Consider the following 22,691-nt stretch of genomic DNA (forward strand, 5'->3'; position numbering starts at 1 on the left):
ACTAAGACTTGGAGCCCCACAATGAGGGAGCCTTGTCTCGGAATTATTGTGCACAGGATGGTGATCGCGTTGAAACGATCCACCTGGTTCGACGGAGGTTTTTCCCTGCGGAGTATATTCTTCCGTCTGAAACTACGCAGATAGCCTCAGAATGGGCCAGGCAGCCATTTATTCTATCGTTTGTGCAAAGAGGGGGCATGGAATAGGAGAAAGCCAGCCTGTATCGTAGACAGGGGCATATTTAGATTACGATTGAATGATGGTCGAGCTGTGCTGTACTCCAATATTCAAGATATAGTAGTAACGCCGAGTTCATCGATGTACAAACGACCCAGTTTAATCCTCCTCGATCTCTCCCTCCTCGCTACCAGAGTGAATGGCCTTCTCGTCCTTCTTGCTCTCTGCTGCTTCTGGGATCGCAGAGCGTTCCCGTCCGCCGCGTCGAGGGCCCTTGCTCCGGTCTCGCTCACGGCTATCGCGGCGGTATCGCTTCGTTGACCGGCTAGCCACACTCTCAGAGTCGCTCTCCCGACGGCGTCGACGATCCGGAGTGGCAGTGCTACGAGTTTCACCGTAATCAAGCTCGTCGCGGCCACCGCGGGGATCTCCACGAGTGCGATAGAGACGCTCGCGCTCGTCCTCCCGCCGGTCGCCGGGACGTCGTTCATAATCACGATCTCCCCGATCACGTTCACGCTCACGCTCGCGGTAACGATCACGCTCGCGATCGCGATCTCCTCTGTCGCGTTCACGATCATCACGACGATCTCGAGAGGGGGAGAATGCGCTGACCTTGCGGTAGGATCGTTCGCGGTCTGCCTGTGCCTTGCGGCGGTCGGCCTCGTACGCATCAGGCTCGGGGGTACGGCTGACTCGGCTGCCACCACGTCGTTCACCACGGCTGCTGCGATAATCGCGATCGCCTCGGTCATAGTCACGACGGCGGCTGTGGTCGCGTTCGCGATCCCGATCCCGGTCACGATCCCGGAGATCACGATCCTTCTCGTCTTCTTCCTTCTCCTTTAGGCGACGAATGACCTTTTCGAACGCGGATTCACGGAGCTCGTCGGATTCAACAGCCTTGTACTCTTCGTACTTCTCCAGGCGTGATTTAACCTCGTCCCAGGTATCGGTTAGACGAACAGGGGGCTCCAGACGCTTAATCCGAGAGCGAAGTGCGTCAACTGCGCGGCGCTGATGGCGATCAGCTGCATGTTTCTCCTCCTCGTCGCGTCGAACGGCTTTCTCTTGAATGCGCTGGAAAAGAAGACTCAAGATGTCGGAATCAACCTTAGCAGTCCGACGATCAGAAAGCATAACCTCGGTGAACTCCTCCAGCGTAGTTTTGGCAGTAACCTCGTAGCGTTTGTCCTAAATAAATGGTTAGTGCTTGTAAGATCATTTCAGAGTTCGGTAAACTCACGTCAAGGACGTCCAAAACGTCATTACGAGGGCCGCGAAGGGAGCGCTCCTCTTCCTCAACCGCATCCCAGAAGAGGTCAAGAGGGGTTGACCCGGACTGGCCGAGAATTGCCTGATACCGGGGGTCATCTTGGATGATAGGACGAATATCCATCCATTTGCTGCCAGCCTTGATTTTTCCTTGGGACTTGAGCTCCTTCAACAGCTCTAGGTAGCCTTCACGACCACGGCGCTCCTTTCTGGTCCTGATAGCCTTTTGTTGCTGCCGAGCATCATTGAATGCACGCTCCAAAGACTTGATATGATTTTCAAAGGCAGTCAGAATGTCAGACTTGGTGAGGGTCTTGAACTTATCATCGGCTTTGACTTGATCATTAGACTCTATGACCGCCTCGGCCTCCGACCAGCGCGTATACGGCTCAAGCTTGAGAGAGTTGAGAATGGTCATGAGCTCGTCTATGGCTGCCTTGCGAGTTGCAGACTCTTGTTCAACGTGAGCTTTCTTGAGTTCAATCACATACTCCTCAAAGAGCTGGCGCCGCTCATTCTCATCGTTGGTAGCGCGGAACGTGGTCTCGCCCTCGATAATGGGCCGGATGGTCTTCCAACGACTGTAGTGCTTGATTTCAGGATGCCGCTTCAGCATAGTATTGAAATCTGCACGCAGCTTAGCGAATCGTTCTTTCGCCCGATCCTTTTCCTGCATGCGAACCTCGGCGGCGTATTTTTCAAAAGCTGCCTTGCGATCGGTCGGATTCCTCAGAGAACGATATTGGGGATCTTTAATAGTGGCGCGCATCGTCTGCTCCCAGGACCAATCGGGCTGAACGTTATTTCTCTTGAGCATTTTCATGAAGGCGCTTTCTGCTTCTTCAAGGGAGGCATACTCGGGGTCGGTCTGGGTCGCCAGAGCTGATGCAGCCATCATCTCGCTGGGATCGTAGGATCCATATCCTCCTCGGCGGTCTCTATATCCCCGATCATAGTCGTCGCGGTCACGGTCACGTTCACGATCGCGGTCACGGTCACGGTCTCGCTCGCGCTCGCGATGGGGGTGTTGTGCGAAAGAGCTGGCGCCGCCTGCTACGAAGGCGGGGGCACTGCAATGACATTAGCCTTGAAATTGATTGATATGCAGGCAATTTCACTTACGCAACAGGGGCCACCGGAGCAACTGAAGCTGGGGCAGCCGGAGCCTGTGCGAGCGCATTTTTGTAAACCTCAGGGATCTCCCACGTGCTCTCCTTGGTCTCCGTGTTGTACCAGTACTTGCGCCCTCCTTCTGCCGTGTATTCCTTCCAAGGTTGATTGGAAAGGGCACGCTAAATAATCAAAGGAGCAATGTCAGTCCAATTCAAAGCTATGTGTTTGATTGTAGTTGGGAACAAACCTCCACGGGGGTCATCAGCTCTGCCGGCTTGGCCCACTGCGTCACCTTCGTTTGCACATTGTAATAGTAGACTCTGCCTTCAGCATTTTGTGCCTCCTGCCATAGAACTGGCGCACCCGAAGGACCAGTCATTGGATTCATGATGAACGTTGACGGTGAAGAGTCGGCGAGGTGAAAAAGAGAGGCGCGTGGAATTAAGCTTGGATGTTTGTGCTGTTTGCACCTGCCATCTTATCAGGGCAGCGGTCCCTATCTCCTTATTGCCCGCAAACACGCCGAACACGGGAACTTGACAACTGTTGCATGCGACAACCTCTGTCGCAATGCCTGGCCTGGAAATCCCGGGCGAGTTCCTACGGCATGCTGTCCTTGACACAGTGGTGCCTCATGCTCCAGCAATCGATATCGAAGGGGCCTTGACCTCGGCCCTGGAGGACGGGGCAGACGATCTTCCCTCGGTGCTTTCCTCTATTCCACAGAGGTCGCTTCTATTCTTTGGTATGCCTCAGCCCTGCTCACCTACTTATACTTTTAATTTACTTTACTAAAAATATTCTAGACGAATCCCTCCCTATCCGAGTTGTACTGCGACTCTCAGACTGCACGGATACCATACTGAAACATTATTTACCTCGTCTCGAAGTCCGATTAGATGTATTTGCGGTCGACCCTGCCGAGACGGTGGCGGAGAACCCGACTCCAGCTAGGGAGGTAATCTTCTCTGGAATTGTGGACACGAGAGAGGAACCATTAGTGATCTTCAACGAGTTCGAGGGTGAAGATGGGACTGGGAACCATGTCTACCTCATTTGGAGCATGGAGACATTCTTGAGTGCGTTCACACCACGATGATGCAAGCAATATCCCCAGACTAATATTCCTTAGAGCGCCCTCGAAACCGCATTCCGAACCCGTCGCTCTTATTCATCGCTTCTGCGAGCCTCAATCCTTCGGAATCCAGCCGACAGGAAGACCCCGAAGACGATTACCTACCTCCACTTGTACCTGCGTCAACGAACATGTTCCAGCCCTTGTCTGGAGATAAAGCTCTTGCCCACAAAGAACCCTTCCTCCCCGCGTCAAGGTTGTTACGGGTCGTACCTACAACGTATCAGGAGGATCCCATATACAACATCCAGCAGCAACATGGTCACCCCTTTCGTGTGGTCCCGGCAGCTAGTGCCAGAATCCGTTATTCACGATTGAATTCTTACAGTGGTCTCCCAACTACAGTTGCCAGTCTGGATTTCGAAGTGACTCCCTTTTTGAACTGCGAGGTCTGCTTTGATAAAGCGGATGTCAAATTGTCCGAGGGCACGCTCGAGCCTTTATCGGCCGTGCAAGGTCTTGAGCTTCCCATAATCTGTCGGCCTCGAGACGACGTGACCCTGATGTATAAACTTACCCCTGAATATGGTCCCGAGACCAACCCGTCATCGACTGCCATGATGAGTATGCTGGACATCTCGCTAGGAGCAGTCATTGTTCTGTCCGAAGATTGCAAGCCTCGCATTACGATGCAATGGCGGACCAATGTGGATTTTTCGTTGCCTCTGAACCCTACTTTCGGCGGCCCCAGCCAGGCGCTTCAAAGAAGCAATCGTCCTACCAGCCTATCTATGCCCCAGGGTCATGCTCAAACCGGGTCGCTTCTGAATAACCGGCCGTCTCTACGAGAACGAGCTTATTCGGTCACCGATGTGGGAGTTACCATCTCCTTCTCCGGTCCTTCTCGGGTGCAAGTTGGATCGCCTTTCTCTTGGGACGTGTTTATTGTAAATCGTTCCAACATACCGCGTAAATTCGCTTTGATTGCGATTCCTCGACGCAAACGTGTGGATCCGCGGGGCCATATGGCTCGTCCCTCGTCATCATCCATCTCGAGCCGGAAGGAGGATCATGTGGCGGAGGCCGTGACGGACGACAATATCGTGCACGCGATGCAAAAGAGCGTTGCTGGGCAGGAGGCTGAATTGATCAGTTTGAGCACTGACATTCGTGTTGGGTGAGTTTTTATCAATCTGCGATCACCAATATTTATGGAGGATCATTTCTAACACTCTCGATTAGCCCCCTCTTGCCTGGAACCTGCCACTCAACCGAGCTCAAGCTCCTACCCCTTGCAACCGGCCCCCTCCATCTGGAAGCGGTACGCCTTGTGGATGTGAATACGAACGAAACGACTGATATTCGAGATCTGCCAGACATTCTGGCCGATGACCAGCCTCGAGTAGGTGCATGATTGTACTGAAAAGAACATAAAATATGGTGTATGTATGTATAGTGAGTACGATATACAGTAATTGAAACCATTCATTCAAAGATTGTAAATAAGTCTAAAAAAAGAACGAAGCCTTAGATGTTAGATCTGCCCCCAGGTTGTTCCAGGCCCCCTGCTCCGTACATATGGTAGCAATGGACCATGATAGGGTGGAAACTAACCGCGCAAGGCTGAGTCTGCGACCGAGTCGGACGTCACCGCTTCCCCGAACTCCTGCCGCCCGTGACTTCGGCCCCGTTCCCGTTAGTCATGAACCTCCCGTCGAGCGGAGTCGACTCGCCCACTTCGATCTGGGGTAAACCTCGTCCTTGATATATTCCCGTCCGCTCCTCTACCATCGGCATTCTTCCAGGGGTTTTCCGATACTAAGGCCAGCGGGCGGTCCATACGCACATACCGGCTCCTGGTTCTCACCGAAGTTTGCGTCATACATACGCGAGATAGCCTAGAACCTCACCGGCGGATTTCTTGCCTTCGACCCTCATTGATCATAAAGCGGTTCCCCCATTCGCCCTCTGCCGCCATGATTACATCTGCAAAGCGGAAAGTCCTTGATGGACTGAATAGAAGATATATTTACGGTCGCGTGGTACGTCTTTGTGTTTGCTTGAGTGTCCTCTTTTCAAGGTTGCCCGCGCTGACCCGCTCCGCCACTGATAGCCACTCCTGCACACGATCATTTTCCTCATCGAAATGGCGGTAGCTACGCGGATCGCAACCAAATTTAACACTTACTATGCCGAGAAGCCGGGTAAGGCGTCAATCCGTGGAGTCCCGAGGCCAATCTCTGCTCGAATGCTAATCAATCTGTGGTCGATAGTTCTCACGACGATGGTCACCAACGCTGTAAGCCCGCCCTGCTCCCGAGATATCCACGATACCCTATGCTTTGGATCCGCTGGTTGACAATGAACGGTTGATATAGGTGCTTGGTGGCGTCGCGGATACCGTTGCGCAGTTGATTACTGCCTTCCGGGCTCGAAATGCTCAACGATCCCATGAGAGTAACGACTTTATCTCGATAGAGATTCATGATTTTGATAAGGGGAGACCGCCCATTATTGGAGAGATTGGGTCTGCGGCACACTCTCCGGCGCCGTTCGACTTTGAGCGTGTCACGAGGTTCATGGCATATGGTTTCTTCATGGCACCAGTCCAATTCCAGTGGTTCGGCTTCTTGTCTCGGGCATTCCCTCTCACCAAAGTGAACCCAAGTGTTCCGGTGTTCAAGCGGGTTGCTTTTGATCAGTTGATCTTTGCGCCCTTCGGTATGAGCTTGTCTGCTTGCCCCTCTGGTCGAAATTCGTACTGATATTGTTCTTCTAGGTCTGGCGTGCTTCTTTACCTTTATGACCATCGCTGAAGGAGGAGGCAAGAGAGCCTTGACCCAGAAGTTCCGGGATGTATACTTGCCGACGTTGAAGGCCAACTTTGTCTTGTGGCCGGCAGTACAAATCCTCAACTTCCGAGTCATTCCCATTCAGTTCCAAATTGTGAGCTCCCCGTCCCTTCTATTCAGTCACTTTCCAGACTAATCATGCATGCCAGCCTTTTGTTTCGTCTATTGGTATTGCGTGGACCGCATACCTCTCGCTCACCAACTCCACCGAGGAGTCTTGAGTACGCTCGACACAGCGAATGTCACGTTAACGATTTACCCTCCTGTCATACTTGTCTTTGCTCGTGGTCTATCTGTTCCGGCGTTTCGGTCTCGGTTAGTCCGCATATCCGGTTTTGTGTATAGGGGATATCAAGTTTTGCGGGGAGGACATGGTTGCATTCAAAAAAGGACCTTGGGTTTGTTTTTCGCATTTGGGAATAGTCGCTCGGGGTACAATATTTTTTTTTTCTTTCGGTCATTGTCATCGACGGAGTGTATTTGGTACCTCCTAATGTTGGTTAGGAATGTTTTGATGTCTGTTAACTCTTCGGGTTTTGCAACGAAGCTCTGTTTTTTTTTTCACAAATGGAACGAAGTGTATCACAACACCCGCGGTCATCAGCGTAGCGGCTATGGACAATTCCAGCGTAGCCAATGAGAATCCGGGCAGAGGACCAGCGACCAGCGATCTCCCCAGAATCCCCCGACTCCGAGGCTATCGAGGACCCCAGGACGCCCGGCCTGTTCCGTGTTAACGGGAAGCTCTGACATCAGTCCCGCATCAGCCCGATTTATGTGTCCGGAGGAAGTCGGGTTACCTAAGAGTTAAGTAGAGCGAGCTATACAGATACATCGAAGCTGTAGGGAAATGCTATAGACCTTACAAGTCACTCGAAGCACTCGAATACATCACCGGTACGTACCCCGTTCCTACCCAGCTCGATGCGGCAGTCACCCTCTTCACCGGCGAGCCCCACCACGTCCCTCCACGAGCCCCTCCATCCTTCTTGTCGCGACTCACCGTGGCCTGATTAAGACTCCTCTCCTTGGTCGTATTTCCCCCTCTTCTCTCTGGCCTTCTCTCTGCTTCGCTTCAATCGTCTTCAATTGTCGAGGTACTGCTGCTGAAACCGTTCTCGTGAGCTTGACGACGGCCTCCCCGCTGACATCACTTACATAGAATCTTGCCGACAATGTCTCTCTCCAACAAGCTCAACATCACAGATGTCGACCTCAAGGACAAGCGTGTCCTGATTCGGGTATGTTGAATGATCCGATTTCCTTGACCTTAGATCTCAATGGCTCATTATACCCCGCCATAGGTCGACTTCAACGTCCCCCTCGATGCGGACAAGAACATCACCAACAACCAGCGCATTGTCGGTGCTCTGCCCACCATCAAGTATGCTATTGATAACGGCGCTAAGGCCGTCATCTTGATGTCCCACCTTGGCCGCCCCGATGGCAAGGTCAACCCCAAGTACAGCCTGAAGCCCGTCGTTGCTGAGCTCTCCAAGCTCCTCGACGGCAAGAACGTTATCTTCACCGAGGACTGCGTTGGTCCCAAGGTTGAGGAGACCGTCAACAAGGCTACCGGTGGCCAGGTCATCCTCCTGGAGAACCTGCGCTTCCACGCCGAGGAGGAGGGTTCCTCCAAGGATGCCGAGGGCAACAAGGTCAAGGCCGATAAGGAGAAGGTTGCTGAGTTCCGCAAGGGCCTGACTGCTCTTGGTGACATCTACATCAGTATGTGACGAGCCCTCTATGAGCTAAACTTTGAAGTTCTTTGTTATACTAACTGCCATCTCCTTCAGACGATGCCTTCGGCACTGCCCACCGTGGCCACAGCTCCATGGTCGGTGTCGACCTCTCCCCAGAAGGCCGCCGGTTTCCTCGTCAAGAAGGAGCTCGAGTACTTCGCCAAGGCTCTCGAGAACCCCCAGCGCCCCTTCCTTGCCATCCTCGGCGGTGCCAAGGTCTCCGATAAGATCCAGCTGATCGACAACCTGCTCCCCAAGGTCAACAGCTTGATCATCACCGGTGGCATGGCCTTCACCTTCAAGAAGACCCTCGAGAACGTCAAGATCGGTAACTCCCTCTTCGATGAGGCCGGCAGCAAGATCGTCGGCGATATCGTCGAGAAGGCCAAGAAGAACAACGTCGAGATCGTCCTGCCCGTCGACTACGTCACCGCTGACAAGTTCTCCGCCGAGGCCAAGGTCGGCGCTGCCACCGATTCCGAGGGCATTCCCGACGGCTACATGGGTCTGGATGTCGGCCCCGAGTCCGTCAAGAAGTACGAGGAGGTTATCGGCCAGGCCAAGACCATCCTCTGGAACGGTCCCCCCGGTGTCTTCGAGCTGAAGCCCTTCGCCAACGGTACCGAGAAGACCCTCGATGCCGCCGTCAAGGCCGCCCAGTCTGGCTCCATTGTCATCATCGGTGGTGGTGACACTGCCACCGTCGCTGCCAAGTACGGCGTCGAGGACAAGCTCTCTCACGTCTCCACTGGTGGCGGTGCCTCCCTCGAGCTCCTCGAGGGTAAGGAGCTGCCCGGTGTTGCCGCTCTGTCCAGTAAGTAAATTGGCATGTTAGTGGAGGAGAAAAGAATTGCGTCTCCCCTTTGATGTCAAGTTGGGACGTTTTCACGAAACTGTAATGTACACAGCCAAGATTTTCCTTTTCGATATAAATCACAAAACTTTTACGTTCATTTTGGGTCTTGCTATGTATGCTTGGTAGCTAAGTTCTGTTTCTGGTCAGATACGAGACCGAAGCTGTGAGGGCGATGTGTGAGCCTAGATGTTAGGGATGAGGGCAGTGTAGAGGGGCCCTTGGTAGATAGCTCAATTTGGATACTACGTATAGCGCCATAACTAGCTTTGCGAGATATACGATTAAGAGCAGGATTACTGGATGCAAATGCATAGTAGGTAAACAAGAGCCCAATTGTATTATGATGACCAGCTGGCTATTCCTGGGGATATACCCGTCCAGTCCTCCACGTTCCAGGAATGAATCAAATATCGGACCAGTACGCTCGTACCACACGAGTAGGCGAACCCGATGTGGTGGTAGTCATAATAATGCTCTCGCCTGGTTTCGTTTCGCCTCACCCCGCAGGTCCTGGGCATCTCTGCTTGTATCGGGGCCCATCTTCTTTCATCGTCTTGGTCTTCATCCTTCCATCGTTTCTCAAGGGGGGTATAGTATGTGTGTAGCGCGAGAGACGTCCAGCGGGTTCGAGGGGGGGGGGGGGGGGGGGTGTAACGTGGGAATGCGGAATCTCTTTTTCGTATATTGTCTTTTCCATTGTCTTATTCTTGTCTAGTGCGAGGCTTCGACCTTCTTGAGCTCCTCCCTGTAAAGCGAACGTGGTTAGTTATAGGTCCGCGAGATAGCATTGTAAAAGAGAAATCGCTCGAGATGGGTTGGCGTTGTAATCCCACTGCTGGGAAAGCTGCTAGGTATCTCGCGCCGGGCTAGGGCAATGAACTATCGATGCGGGATGGCAACGTACCTCAGCTGCTTGGAGAAGTCCTCCGCGGCATCGTCGTCATCCCAGCTCTCCTCCCAAAGATGCTCGTTGCCTCCGTTGGCCGCTGATCCATTCTGCTCGGCTTCTTCCTGGGGCCAATCTGGTGGAGAAACGGTCAGCGCATGTCCACGACTTGACAGGGTGGATTTAGACCGGGAGTAGGGGCAGAGGGGAGTTTACCCTCGACGGGGAAGTCCTCGAACTCATCGTCTTCCTCGAGCACTTGGGGCTTCTGCTGTTGTTGGGGCTGCTCGGAGGCATCGGCCTTGGTCTGGGTTTGGGTGGAATTGGACATGGTGTATGTCTGGCGGTGTGAGATGTAGAATATGGGTGTCGAGAAGGTGGACGGCTAATGTTTGTCTGGAGAAGGTGGGTGTTTCTCCTAGATTGATGGAAGTTGGAGGCGAGAGGAGAGAGTGGCGGTGATGGTGGTGGGGGAGGATGGAATGTGATGCTGTTGTTTCGATCGGGGAGCTTCCCACCTTGGCGGAGGTGCGGCCTCAGGCTCCCGTTCGGCGTGATTGGAGATAACCTACAGAGTGTTAGGAGATGACGATGAGTTCATTCAATAACTATTTTAGTAAATTTCAAGATAAGAACATGACACTTTGCTCATACAATCATTAGCGTAAAGTTATGCTTCCTTTCTCGGCAACTCCAAGTTCCTCATTGACCCTCATTAGGAGCATATCTCCGTTTTATGCTCTTCCTAAAGTCCACCTGCTTCGCCCCCCTCTCGGAGCCATCGGCACGCCACTCAAGCCCATGGAAATGCAGTGCTGATTTTGGGGCCATCTCCACGGCTGATTACTTCTTCATTCTGCCCCACGGATTTATTGTCATCATGGTTCCCTGAATCTGAGACAATCTTGGACTCCCCGTCTTCCATTTTCGCCCTCTCTCCTCATTTTCCTCTCTCTCTACCGGTTTCCCTTGTCCCCGCTATCTGGCCGTTCCCGGTAATCCGTTGTGATCCGCGCATGGGACCGTTGACATTCTTCCCGATCCGTCTCTCTGGTTTTGGTCTGTCATTGCGACGGAGGAGAGTGTTTCGATAGCGTCGACTCCGGTCGTCTTTTTAGGTCCTGTGGTTCCCAGATCTTTCCACGATCTCTCGCGTTGAGCCGCAACTATCACCATGTTGCGAGTGGGGTCTTGGTTGTACGGGAAGAAGCCCGCCAATGCCTCGACGCAATCGCTGGACTCGCTGGCCGAGTTGAAAGACTGTATGTTGGACCCTGCGGGTGGTTGCGCCCTGGTTATATCGTGTGCGACCTGGACTGCGCGGGCGCAACCCCCTTCTTACTTGATCGTACCTTGTGCTGACGGTGGATTCTTCGAACGGGGAAGTGGATGAGGCGATGAAAGGTAAGGCACCGTGCCCGATGCTTCAATTGCCCGAGCCGCAAACTAATCTGTCCATCATGTAGCGGCGACGTTTATCCTCAATGACGATGTCGATAGCGCCGAAGCTGGCTTGGCCAAGGGATCCTCGTCGTTCCACAACGTGCGTATGCCAGGAGCGATGACGTAGGGTACGAGGAATGCATGCTGACAATTGGCAATAGTTGGGCAAAGGCATGGTAGCTTTCGTTCGGGCGACCCTAGGCTTTGAACAGGAGATTATGCGACAAGGTTCGATGGCTTGATTGACCCATTAGATGCCCGTCGCGCTAACTTTCCACAGCGTCGGAACGATTGAGCGAGGCGGAAACCTCAGCAGCCACTGATCAACACCGCGCCCAACATAATGCCCACGCCCCCAATGCCTTCCACTCGGAGATATATGCTGCGGGCAGTGAATATGCACTGTGCCAAGCGATCGCGCAGCTAATGGGCGCCGTCGTGGGTGTCCTCAACGAGAGTCTGACGGAAAGTATCAAGGCCTTTTACCGTCTGCGCAAGGCCTACATCGCTCTGGATGCCATCTTGAAGATGGAAGAGAAATTTATGGAGTTGAGAGACCCCAGCCGAGTTCTCCTTCCAAGTTCGAGTGACCTCTCCAAGGCTAGTAGTAGTGCCAGCACAGATGTCAAGTCTCTGGACTCATCCAGCGAGCCAGCCAACAAAGTGCCGTCCGCAACAGCTCAGCCAGTTTTATCCGATGAAAAGGATCTCGCTCAGACTTTGTCCGGATTGACAGTCAGCCCAGAGCCGGAGCTCGCATCTGGTGCTTCCACGCCCGGTGGTTCCAACAACATCAACCATGACCCCGACTCCGACATCTTCCAGAACGAGATCGACGTGTTTGTGCACTCCGGCGCCAACTTCTGCTTCGGTATCCTCTTACTCCTCATCTCCATGGTTCCACCTGCATTCAGTAGGCTTCTCTCCATTATTGGATTCCATGGCGACAAGCAGCGAGGACTTCGGATGCTCTGGCAAGCCAGCAAATTCCACAACATTATCGGTGCCATGGCAGCCTTGGCATTGCTTGGCTACTACAACGGATTTGTTCGTTATTGCGATATCATGCCTGACCCGACCCCGGGTGAGGACGACGTCGAAGGCTACCCGCAAGAGAGGCTGGCTGAACTGTTAACCGAGATGCGATCCCGGTTCCCGAACAGTCGACTCTGGCTTTTGGAAGAGTCGCGGATGAAGGGCGCTAACAAGGATCTGGAGGGTGCCTTGGAACTCCTCAGTTCGAAAAGCAAGAGCCCGCTTAAGCAGGTGGAGGCTTTGTGTGTTTTTGAGAAGAGTCTGAACGCGCTGTTTTTGCATAATTACGACGTATGTTCGGCAGCTTTCATCGAGGTAAGTTTGGAATCCCCGTTCATCTCTTTTTAATGAGGACTCATAATTAACTTGTCAGTGCGTGGATCTCAACTCCTGGTCCCGCTCATTGTACTACTATATCGCCGGCTCCTGCCACGTTGCGCTCTACCGCCAATCCATCGTAAACGATCCCAAAAAGGCCAAAGAGCACGCGAGCAAGGCCGCAGAGTATATTCGCAAAGCTCCTCCCTTGGCCGGCAAGAAGCGATTCATGGCCCGCCAACTGCCATTCGACGTGTTTGTCACGCGTAAGATTGCCAAGTGGGAAGCCCGCGCCAAGGAATGGAACGTCGAGCTGGTGGATGCCATTGGCGTGGACCCCATCGAGGAGATGATCTTCTTCTGGAACGGACATAGCCGTATGACCCGCAGCCAGCTCGAGGAATCTCTGACCCGATTGGCATGGTGTGAAAGCAGTGAGAATAAGACTTGGTCTCGCGAGGGCCCCGAGGAGAAAGCAATCTTGGAGCTTCTCCGGGCTGCCGTGCTGCGGTCCCTGCACAAGCACGAAGAGGCCAAACAGATCCTCCACACCAAGGTGCTGACACATGATAAGTCTTTATTCAAGGGTCATCTGAAGGACGATTGGGTCCTTCCCGCTGCGCATTTTGAAATGGCCGCGAATGTCTGGATGGAGCGACCTACCTATCAAGCCCTGCACAAGCTCTCGTCCGATGTCTCTGAGAAGCCGGAGCAAGAGCGGAAGCTGGTGCGGACTTGCAAGGAGCATCTGGACCATGCCGCACGCTGGGAGAGTTACGAATTGGATGCTCGTATTGGATTGAAGGTGACTGCGGCCTTGGAGGCCGTTCACAAGTGGGAGAACGTGCACCCATCAGCCTGAGGCGTGACCCTTGGAGGGTTATACAGGGCGTGGATTGTTCATTGCAAGCCCAGGGTATGATGTATCATAAAATCAATAGACTACTACATGGCATTTTCGTAGACGGCGGGACGGTTCACATGAATTTTCTCATTCTTACCTTCTTTCAAAGTGACTCATGAGTACATTGTCATTACTCGCATTCGGGAAACTGGCAACCACTTGTATGAAGTATTCCATCCAACATCCCCACCAGATAAGCATCGAGCCTCCACACCAACGACAGCTGTCTCCTCTTAAACTCTCGGCATGGACTTGAAACACGCCGAGCTCGGCTTTAGCCCCGAGTCCAGATGCCCCACATCTCGCGATCTCGTCGAACCAGCTTCCTCGTCGGATAAGACGGCTCGCCATCCACATCGGACCTCCGATCAAAAAAGCTTTACAAAAGAGAAAAACGCCAGTTAATCAATCGGCGCCACCCGACAAAAAAGAAAAGAATATATACCCCATCTCCCCGTGGAATCATCAAGCCAAGCATCAACTGGAAAATCGCATATGGAGCCCATGACGTCTTAAAACGTCTAGATTAGGGCCCACGTTTTCCCAATTGTACCAATCCGCGCTCTTCATCGGCGGGCAATTCCTTATCCCCGGCCTCGGTGCCCGGAGTTCTGATTGTCGACCTTTTTTTTTCTATCGCCTTATTTCTCTTAATTCTTAATTAAACTATCTTCGATATTTTCGTTGTCGCATTCGTGCGCATAAAGCTATTATGCCCGAGCACACAGAGCACGAGCACGAGCACGAGAATGATTATCACTCAACCACTTCAACAGACGACATCGAGTCGCGCAATTCCACGGAGCACCATGCCGACGAGGAAAATGGACAGGCGTCCCTGCCGTTAGAGAAACAAACGACCGCAGCATCGGGGTTATCCGTGTTCGAGCAGCGCGCGCAATCGGTCGTTTCGCGCATTCGCAGTCGAGATCCCGGGCAGACGGCCAAGTTTACGCATCCGTTGACCCATACGAAGACGAGTCCGGATATGATCGTTGATTTCGAGGGTCCTGATGATCCTTATAGACCGTTGAATTGGAGTTTTGGGAAGAAGGCTGTGACGACCGTGTTGTATGGATTGACGACGATGGGTATGTTGGATCGGATTTCCTCCTGAATTATTACGTGCGGGGAAAACGTGCAAGTACTAATTCGTTTTCTATAGGTGCCACTTGGGCTAGTTCTGTGTAAGAGAAGAGATCCTGGAAGAGTATTGGTGATGGATTACTGATCAGACAACTATAGATACTCTACCGGCCAAGAGCAAGTTTCTTCGGAATTCGGCGTCTCCTTGGAGGTTTCGACGCTAGGAACGTCACTGCTACTATTCGGTCTGGGTTTGGGTCCCCTTGTATGGGCACCTCTGTCAGAGGTGTATGGTCGCAAACCGGCTGTGCTCGCTCCTTATTTCATTGCTGCGATCATGTCGTTCGGTACTGCGACTGCGAAGGACCTGCAGACGATCATGTTGACTCGATTCTTCACGGGCTTTTTCGGCTCAGCACCTGTGACCAATACCGGTGGTGTTCTGAGTGATATTTGGACACCCGAGCAACGCGGTGCCGCGATTGTCGGATACGCCATGGCCGTTGTTGGTGGACCTGTCCTGGGTCCTATTGTCGGTGGTGCGATTGTTCAGAGCTACCTCCACTGGCGATGGACTGAATATGTGCGTTCCATTCCTGCTCCCATGTCTCTTCTCATCCTCTTTAACATCCCCTAGATCACTGGTATCATGATGATGTTCTTCCTTCTTCTTGACCTCATCTTCATTGATGAGAGCTATCCGCCCGTCCTTCTAGTCTACAAGGCACGAAGACTTCGCTTTGAAAGCGGCAACTGGGCTCTCCACGCTCGGCATGAAGAGTGGGACGTAACCCTCAAAGAACTGGGCAACAAGTATCTCGTGCGACCCTTCCAACTGCTCGCCACCCCCATCTGCTTCCTTGTGGCATTGTACGCCTCCTTCGTCTACGGCATCCTCTACCTCAGTCTAGCAGCATTCCCCATCGTCTTCCAAGAAATTCGAGGCTGGAACCAGGTCGTCGGCGCTCTACCTTTCCTCGCCTACCTAGTGGGTATCCTCATCGGCGCTGTAATCAACCTCTCCAACCAGCGCTTCTATCTCAAGCGCTTCAAGGCAAACAACAACCGCCCAGTCCCCGAGGCAAGACTTCCACCGATGATGCTCGGCTCCGTTCTCTTCGCAGCCGGCATGTTCGTCTTCGGCTGGACAAGTCCCAAGCACATCCACTGGATAGGCCCCATCATCGGCGCCGTCATGATGGGCTTCGGCTTCTTCACTATCTTCCAAGCTGCTCTCAACTACCTGATCGACACTTTCCAGAAAACCTCCGCCAGCGCGATCGCAGCAAACACTTTCCTGCGCTCCGTTTTCGCGGGTTGCTTCCCGCTTTTCACAAGCGCTATGTTCCATAACCTTGGCGTGCCATGGGCGGCTAGCATCCTGGGCTTCATTTCCGTTGCTCTGATCCCCATTCCGTATCTTTTCTATACGTATGGACGGCGGATTCGAGCACGGGGTCAGTGGTCGCGTGACTCTCTTTAGACTGTCGCAGTCGACGAATGTCTCCTCGTTTCTGACTGCATATAATTTTTCCTGCATTTTCATATGACTTCCGTGTTCTTTGGTCCGGTTATACATGCCAGATATTAGATACCCTTGCATTATTTTACATATTTGAGAATGGTCGCGTTGGAAAGATTGATTTGGATCGTCAGTATATAATCGTTTCTACATATCCACGATTAATAATAAAAAGTTATCCTGTTTCCTGACTTGCTCCCCTCATCATCTGACCGACTATTCCCCTCAAACCAAAACTGCATGCCACCATGCACGAAGTAGTAAGATCTCAGCACCCCACATTGCATGGTACAGACTTCCGACGAAAACGTCCAATCACCTCTCGATTTACCAACCAACCCCAATATGATTGATAAACGCCCCCAAGAACGGCACCCGAGCCCGGTGAGAAACGTGATGTGGCTGGCTAAACGGCTTTATGTGAATAACGCAGTGTAACAACGCTAGCCCGAACGCGAATATGTGGCGTTGCCCCGAGAAGCTGAGTAGTTCACGGAGTATATGCGATGCTTGAGAGTGGAGCGGGGGAGGAGTTCCACGAATAGACCTGCTTAGGCTCATGTCGGTATTCTTAATACCTCAACAGTACGGCTGTCAGCTGAGGGTTGATCTCATATGCATTTGGACACACCGGTTGAATTGGCTGTTAGGTATGACTGAGAGGAGGAAGCCGAGGATCTCTCTCGGCACTTTTTAGACGATCTGAGCGTGCAAGAGGGGGTGCCACATCATCGAATCTTCTCGGATATTTCTCCTGAGAATGTCGAAAAGTGTGATGAAGCCTGCAGGTGATTGTATAAGTATCTCAATATGTCCTGCAGAGATTGTATTTCTTTCATTCAAACTCTATCTTCGTGAAGTTTGTATACATTTTGAAAATTGTTTACAAATTGTTTACTACTACTAAATTCTGTGTGTTCATTACTCCGTTCTTTAGAGGAACACTTCAACATGCTTCATACCCATGAGAAATACGTTTTTGGTAGAAGTCCAAAGGAATCGGAAAGGTAGAAACATTATCCCATTTTCACAGTCTGAACTGAACGTAATGAATATTCATCTAATCAATAGCTCTTTGCTACATCTAGGCTCGATAAACAGCACGATCTACTCACGAAGATAACCGAAAACAATCTAATCCACCCATCGATTCCTAGAGAAAGTATTCTCTCAGTTGCAGATATAGCGACTGGAACTGGGTAAGCCAATGGTCTGTCTTTTTCCCGGTAGTTCTGACAGCTAACTAATCAACCTAGCATCTGGCTCAAAGATGTTGCGCGAGAGTTGGAGAAGTCAACTTCAGCGCAGCGTTATTATCATGGATTCGACATCTCTCCCGACCAATTCCCCACAGATTCGGGTCACGTCCAGTTCTCCGTTCATGATATCACCAAGCCTTTTCCAAAAGAGCACTGGAACCGGTATGATCTGGTTCATGTGCGGCTATTAGTGGCTGCTATCGATGAATCTGATTACCAGGCCGCCATCGCCAACATCCATTCGATTTTGAGTAAGTTGAATACTCCTTTTCGTACCCCCAGCAACTTCGTGATGCTACTAAGCTAATCCTCGCTCAGAGCCCGGAGGCTATCTCCAATGGGAAGAAATCGACGAAGAAACATACATATCCAACAACAACCCCGTTATCTGGGAAATCCGAAGATGTTTCGATTCATCTCTCAAAGCCGAGGGTAAATGTTTCCGGGCATCTGCCAAAGTTCGAGATGAATGCATTGCATCGGGCTTCTGGGACGTGATCAGGCTAGCGTATAGCTCCGAAGATGATAGTAGCCTCCGCCTTGATACGGAGAAAAGACTCGCAGCAATTATCGAAACTCTTTATGCAAGTCTGTTATTGCGATCTGGTCAGGTTGCGGATGAAGATGCGGCGTCGATGCAGGCTCAGAGGTTGATTGAGGAGCATCGTCGATTCTGTCAGGAAGGGAATTCCCCGCCATTGAGATTGATGAGAGTTGTTGGCCAGAAGCCATTGCGTGGATCACGTCTTTGAAAGAGACTGTTCATGTTGAGAGCAGTTGGTTGGCAGTAAAAGAATAGTGTAAATAAAACTGTTTGCGGCACAAGAAATTACATTTTCTAGCCCAGTGAGATTATGCATCAATTGAAGACGAATCTCTACAGTAGTGTATAATGGTATTTGAATGTCTATATATCATGTGAGAGTGCCTCGCCGTGGCAGGGTGTGGCAGGGTTTTGAGTTCTGCACGTGACCCGGACGAGGCCGTCCTCAGCCCCAAACCTTAAATCGGCGAGGTTCTTATTTAAGTAGACGCACTAACCGCATCGGGTCATTTTTAGGCACTGCAGATGGCACTAACCGTATCCGGGCAATTCTAAGCTTCTCAGTCGCATGGATTTCTCTGCCATTCTAAGAATCACCCCAGGCTGCTGCGGCAAATGATCCTTCAAATGGCAAACTAGAACTACTCCTGGCCAATAATAGGGACGGATCACCATGGTCTCGGCCAGCTCAGAGCTGGCACGTGAAGCCTGACGATCGGCTTGCTCTCGAGTATATATAAGGGGCCTTCGTCCATGGCCTTTCATGAGAGAATTAATCAACGTTTTGAACATCTTCTTCGTTAGAATACAGTCAACCATATATAACAACCTATCATTCAACCATTGACATCTTCATCCCATCCCAATGGACAGTCCCCGCGAGCTACACATCTACTACCGCGATGGCCACTCGCGCCTCGAGGTCATAGATTCTAACAAGCGAACGGTCCTCTACGTGGTCCATCGCGCCTCCTCCAAGCCTCACCTGACCATCTTCCGAGCACCCACTCCCTCCTCTGGCGGCTTCATTATCGGCCAAGTCTCCTTCCACCACTTCTCATCCGCCATCGAGCTCGACGTCCCACAAGCGCCCCTCTCGATGCAGAAGACGAGCAAGATGTCGAGCAACTACGAAATTCACGGCAAGGATCTGAGTTGGCGGTGGGAGAGAGATCGCGCATTGACAAGCAATATCCGACTAGTCGACAACCTGGGTGGTGGGGTGCTGGCGAGATTTGAGAATGCAAGCTTCTCCGTAAAGAAGCAGGGAACGTTGACACTTTTGCGGACGCCGACGTGGGAGATGCTGGATGCGATTATCATCACGGGGCTGGCCAAGATTGAGTACCAGAGGCGAAGCAATTCGTCGCGGTCTGGTGCTGTGAATGCTTCGAATCTTGCTGTTATGAATCAGTAGGGATGCTATCGTGTTAGTTTCTTATGGAGAGAGCGTGTTTTATTTAGAATTGGATATTGTCTGTAATTTGATATGATATGTCATCAAGCATCCTAGCTAAGGACCATCACACTCTAAATGTAGTACCTATCAAATGAAAAACAACCCCTTCACTCCCGCCCAGCTGATCCTATCGACCCACGGCCCATATTCTATGCATCCCATAGCGGCTGCCTTCTGGCTCCGACAATACGTCGCCCCCAGCATGGCGGCCGCATCCAGGGGGCTCAGGTCCCCGAGATAATCGCACAACTTGCTCAAAGATTTGCACAGGAACAGCCGCTCCCCGGTCATCTCAGGACTGGAGTTGAGCTCCATGCCCGCCACAAACATGGGCCACATGAGGAACTTGCCGCACCAGGAGGCCGGATCCTTAGGCTCAACGTCCCACAGTCGGTGGATCGCACTGAGGAGCATCTTCAGCGCGTGGTCGCGCAGCATCACAGCGTTGGTGATGGCGAATTCGTCCCTCATTTCGAGCCCGAGAACTATACCTGGAACTCTGGGCGGCGTCTCGCGGAAGAGGAACAAAGTTTGCAGGCAGTGGAGAAGTATAGTTGCTTGGAAGGCCTTTGCCAGATCCTCCCAACTTCCTTTCAGGTCGCTCGCAAGACTTGCAGATACCGCGGACGAAGACGTAATTACTGGCAACGTCAGAGTAGCATTGGCAACGTCTGTTGAGGGGCTATATCCGTCGTTCACTATTGTCTCGCTGTCTGATGAACACTGGGACGGAGACGAGATTGGTAGGTGCTTGGTGCTGTCCCGATATTGCTTATCTGCCCAGGCCTTCGGCCAGAACGACGCGATCTTATGTATCAATTCCTCTGCAAGTGCATTGACATGGCTGGAATCGCCAAGAGGGACCGAGTTAAGGGACCGCGCGTAGTTGATCCGGATGAGACACTCGACTAGCTCGTTAGGGCAGGGGAAGCCAGATTCCAGGCCATCTTTGTAAAATGTGGACAGCTTTGGAATGTATTCCAGCTGCTTGTTGACAGTCTTGGCATCCAACAAGCCCGTCGGAGTCATAGCGGTGCTCATTACATCGACTCTGCGGATTGTAAGCAAAACGTAAGAAAACCCACCTTGTAGGTCATTAGAGAACTCTGTGCGTACAGCATAAAATCCGACAGGATATAGTGCAAGTCATCCCTCTCCGCGTCTGCAAGCGCGGTAAACCCGCCTCGGTGGGCAATGATCGTACGTGCGGCCTCTAAGTGGGCAGGCCACGCCCCAAATGCCGACTGTTGGATCTAAAAGCAATATCAGTACATGCATCTTCCAGCGCTAAGATAATATACGCACCTCACATCTCATTAAAGAGATGACCAGAGTGAGCACGGCATCGCTATACCTTGCTTGCGGGCTCTTTAGCTCCGCATTAAGAAACTTGAGCGTGTTCCGCTGACACTTATAGATAGTGGGCATGGAAGGATGGCTCACAGTGCCGAGGTGATGGCGCTTGAGCTCCTCGTCAGCATTTCTTTTGTCTCTATAAGTCAGCAAACCCTGGCCTGCTTTGGACCGGATGACCTGTGTAGTCAGGGCAGCACCGATGATCATGTTCAGCATCATCTCAGGGAAATAGGCCCAGTACTCGACGGGCAGGCGATGCCGGTTGGCCGGGTTGTCAAGGAGCACTAGATCTGGGCAGATATAGTAGTTGTCTAAATGGTCAGTGAGTCGCAGTCTGCAGGTAGAAGACTGTTAGATAGACTCACAGTAGTTAATACAATGGATGGCCAGCCGATCCGCATCGTACCCTGCTGGGTTCAAATTCCGCGTTTGGGGCGTCCATATCCTCCCAGTTGCCTCGTTGCTCTTTGGCAGATGTCGCCTAATCTGAATTTGCCTGTCTGTGCACTGTTCATCTGCTTCTTGGGCCATCAGCACCAGTCGGGGACGACCTCGTTTTTTGCCCGTAGCCACCCTAATGGCGTGATCTTCTGTCGAGCTGCTGCTACTACTGCCATCACCACGGTATTTTGGCTCGTTATAGTATGCTGGAGCCTTGCCCCGCGATTCTGCCGGCGTCTGAGTCTGTGGTTGGACCCAAAGGATAGGCTGCGCTCCATATCCCAAGCACTCGACGCCGCGAGTGGCGCATTTGTTACATGTAGGCTTAGAGGCATCGCAGCGGAGCCGTTGACGGCGGCAGGTGTGACAACGAGATTCGTTCGAGCCTTTCATTTGGCGTTTTATATGATGTTTGGGTTCGTATCATCATTAGGCCCCGCGATTACGGACTGCTACGAGGGTCAGGCCTTAATTGTGCCTGAAATTCTAGGTGTCCGGTTAGGAAGCGGGTGTTTTGCTTTAAGGTTAGGAGCGACAAGAATAGCCAAAAGGCCAGGCCGTCTCTCTATAACTAGCAGAATATTTCCAGCTAAGGAAAGAGGCTCAGATTGCTACTGATGAAGAGAGTTCTCAATGACCTTTGACTAAGATGGTAGAGTAGGATAAAATTAAAGCCAAATATTGACTATTCGTCATAAAAATACGAGGTCAGTTAGTGAACAAGAAATAACGGGGAAATCATAATCAAACAAATTTGTTAAAATTACAGTAGCATCATGGCACAATTTCACGGAGGAAGTCGATGATCGCATCAACCATTTGCCGAAGTCCTGGATCCTCAATAGGATAATGGCCTGCATTCTCAAGAACTACGGTCTTAACTGGCACCTTTTTCACACGCGACAAAACCAGTTCACTAAGATGTAGGGGTGTCCATTTGTAGATCATCGGGTGGACATTCATCCGAGATATGGTATCCAAAGAGATGCCGAGGCTTTTAAGAGCCATGAAGCTTAAATCTTGCGACGATAAGAACATAAAAGATGCTGTTTACTGATCCGCCTTCGGGCCGTACGTGAATATGCCGCAAATACCGAGGCTGGTTATCTCAATCGATCAGGGACTAGAGGTTTGAAGAGTAGTACATGGAAGGCAATAATAACGGCCGGCACTGAAGATAGGGTCATGAGTAGCCATTTTTGGCGCCCATTTTGTTTTATTATCGTTAACTAGCGTTGTAATGCAATGCAAACATAAGAAATTTTTTGAGACAAGAATTTGGCACATGAAAATTGAAGGAGACAAAGGAAAATACGAAATATCCAATGATAGACTCTTTGGAAGGTTG

General features: G+C 51.6%; 11 protein-coding genes across 11 annotated transcripts; 8 read left to right on the top strand and 3 right to left on the bottom strand.

Annotated features, from left to right (window-relative positions):
• Positions 1–336: 336 nt before the first annotated feature.
• N7496_006501 (snoRNA-splicing protein PRP40) lies at positions 337–2,953 on the bottom strand (the record flags this gene model as incomplete). The annotated part of the gene is made up of 4 exons (XM_056699430.1): positions 337–1,371; positions 1,424–2,522; positions 2,575–2,744; positions 2,813–2,953. The coding sequence occupies 4 exons, from the start codon at positions 2,951–2,953 to the stop codon at positions 337–339; spliced, it is 2,445 nt and encodes an 814-aa protein (XP_056554843.1).
• A 182-nt stretch (positions 2,954–3,135) lies between these two features.
• N7496_006502 (uncharacterized protein) lies at positions 3,136–3,664 on the top strand (the record flags this gene model as incomplete). The annotated part of the gene is made up of 2 exons (XM_056699431.1): positions 3,136–3,310; positions 3,372–3,664. 2 exons carry the CDS (start codon positions 3,136–3,138, stop codon positions 3,662–3,664), a joined length of 468 nt encoding a protein of 155 aa, XP_056554844.1.
• A 167-nt stretch (positions 3,665–3,831) lies between these two features.
• On the top strand, positions 3,832–4,821 carry N7496_006503 (TRAPP trafficking subunit Trs65 domain-containing protein; the record flags this gene model as incomplete). The annotated part of the gene is made up of 1 exon (XM_056699432.1): positions 3,832–4,821. One exon carries the CDS (start codon positions 3,832–3,834, stop codon positions 4,819–4,821), a length of 990 nt encoding a protein of 329 aa, XP_056554845.1.
• A 795-nt stretch (positions 4,822–5,616) lies between these two features.
• On the top strand, positions 5,617–6,628 carry N7496_006504 (Mpv17/PMP22 family protein; the record flags this gene model as incomplete). The annotated part of the gene is made up of 4 exons (XM_056699433.1): positions 5,617–5,682; positions 5,754–5,939; positions 6,019–6,361; positions 6,420–6,628. 4 exons carry the CDS (start codon positions 5,617–5,619, stop codon positions 6,626–6,628), a joined length of 804 nt encoding a protein of 267 aa, XP_056554846.1.
• A 1,015-nt stretch (positions 6,629–7,643) lies between these two features.
• pgkA (phosphoglycerate kinase pgkA) lies at positions 7,644–9,056 on the top strand (the record flags this gene model as incomplete). The annotated part of the gene is made up of 4 exons (XM_056699434.1): positions 7,644–7,733; positions 7,797–8,220; positions 8,289–8,329; positions 8,352–9,056. The coding sequence occupies exons 1-4, from the start codon at positions 7,668–7,670 to the stop codon at positions 9,054–9,056; spliced, it is 1,236 nt and encodes a 411-aa protein (XP_056554847.1). The 5' UTR covers positions 7,644–7,667.
• Positions 9,057–9,801: 745 nt separating this feature from the next.
• Positions 9,802–10,307, bottom strand: N7496_006506 (proteasome regulatory particle lid subunit SEM1; the record flags this gene model as incomplete). The annotated part of the gene is made up of 3 exons (XM_056699435.1): positions 9,802–9,835; positions 9,995–10,112; positions 10,193–10,307. The coding sequence occupies 3 exons, from the start codon at positions 10,305–10,307 to the stop codon at positions 9,802–9,804; spliced, it is 267 nt and encodes an 88-aa protein (XP_056554848.1).
• Positions 10,308–11,150: 843 nt separating this feature from the next.
• On the top strand, positions 11,151–13,634 carry N7496_006507 (TTC39/IML2 family protein; the record flags this gene model as incomplete). Its single annotated transcript, XM_056699436.1, has 5 exons — positions 11,151–11,238; positions 11,443–11,519; positions 11,581–11,647; positions 11,700–12,769; positions 12,828–13,634. The coding sequence occupies 5 exons, from the start codon at positions 11,151–11,153 to the stop codon at positions 13,632–13,634; spliced, it is 2,109 nt and encodes a 702-aa protein (XP_056554849.1).
• A 754-nt stretch (positions 13,635–14,388) lies between these two features.
• Positions 14,389–16,245, top strand: N7496_006508 (MFS transporter; the record flags this gene model as incomplete). Its single annotated transcript, XM_056699437.1, has 4 exons — positions 14,389–14,767; positions 14,842–14,863; positions 14,922–15,345; positions 15,400–16,245. The coding sequence occupies 4 exons, from the start codon at positions 14,389–14,391 to the stop codon at positions 16,243–16,245; spliced, it is 1,671 nt and encodes a 556-aa protein (XP_056554850.1).
• Positions 16,246–17,235: 990 nt separating this feature from the next.
• N7496_006509 (class I SAM-dependent methyltransferase) lies at positions 17,236–18,295 on the top strand (the record flags this gene model as incomplete). Its single annotated transcript, XM_056699438.1, has 4 exons — positions 17,236–17,291; positions 17,373–17,483; positions 17,541–17,794; positions 17,862–18,295. 4 exons carry the CDS (start codon positions 17,236–17,238, stop codon positions 18,293–18,295), a joined length of 855 nt encoding a protein of 284 aa, XP_056554851.1.
• Positions 18,296–18,952: 657 nt separating this feature from the next.
• On the top strand, positions 18,953–19,504 carry N7496_006510 (uncharacterized protein; the record flags this gene model as incomplete). The annotated part of the gene is made up of 1 exon (XM_056699439.1): positions 18,953–19,504. The coding sequence occupies one exon, from the start codon at positions 18,953–18,955 to the stop codon at positions 19,502–19,504; it is 552 nt and encodes a 183-aa protein (XP_056554852.1).
• A 129-nt stretch (positions 19,505–19,633) lies between these two features.
• On the bottom strand, positions 19,634–21,736 carry N7496_006511 (Zn(II)2Cys6 transcription factor; the record flags this gene model as incomplete). Its single annotated transcript, XM_056699440.1, has 4 exons — positions 19,634–20,597; positions 20,663–20,799; positions 20,852–21,213; positions 21,268–21,736. 4 exons carry the CDS (start codon positions 21,734–21,736, stop codon positions 19,634–19,636), a joined length of 1,932 nt encoding a protein of 643 aa, XP_056554853.1.
• Between the last annotated feature and the right edge of the window lie 955 nt (positions 21,737–22,691).

This window comes from Penicillium cataractarum (genome assembly GCF_028827025.1).
Source record: "Penicillium cataractarum strain IBT 29864 chromosome Unknown utg000005l, whole genome shotgun sequence".
Classification (NCBI taxonomy): Eukaryota; Fungi; Ascomycota; class Eurotiomycetes; order Eurotiales; family Aspergillaceae; genus Penicillium; species Penicillium cataractarum.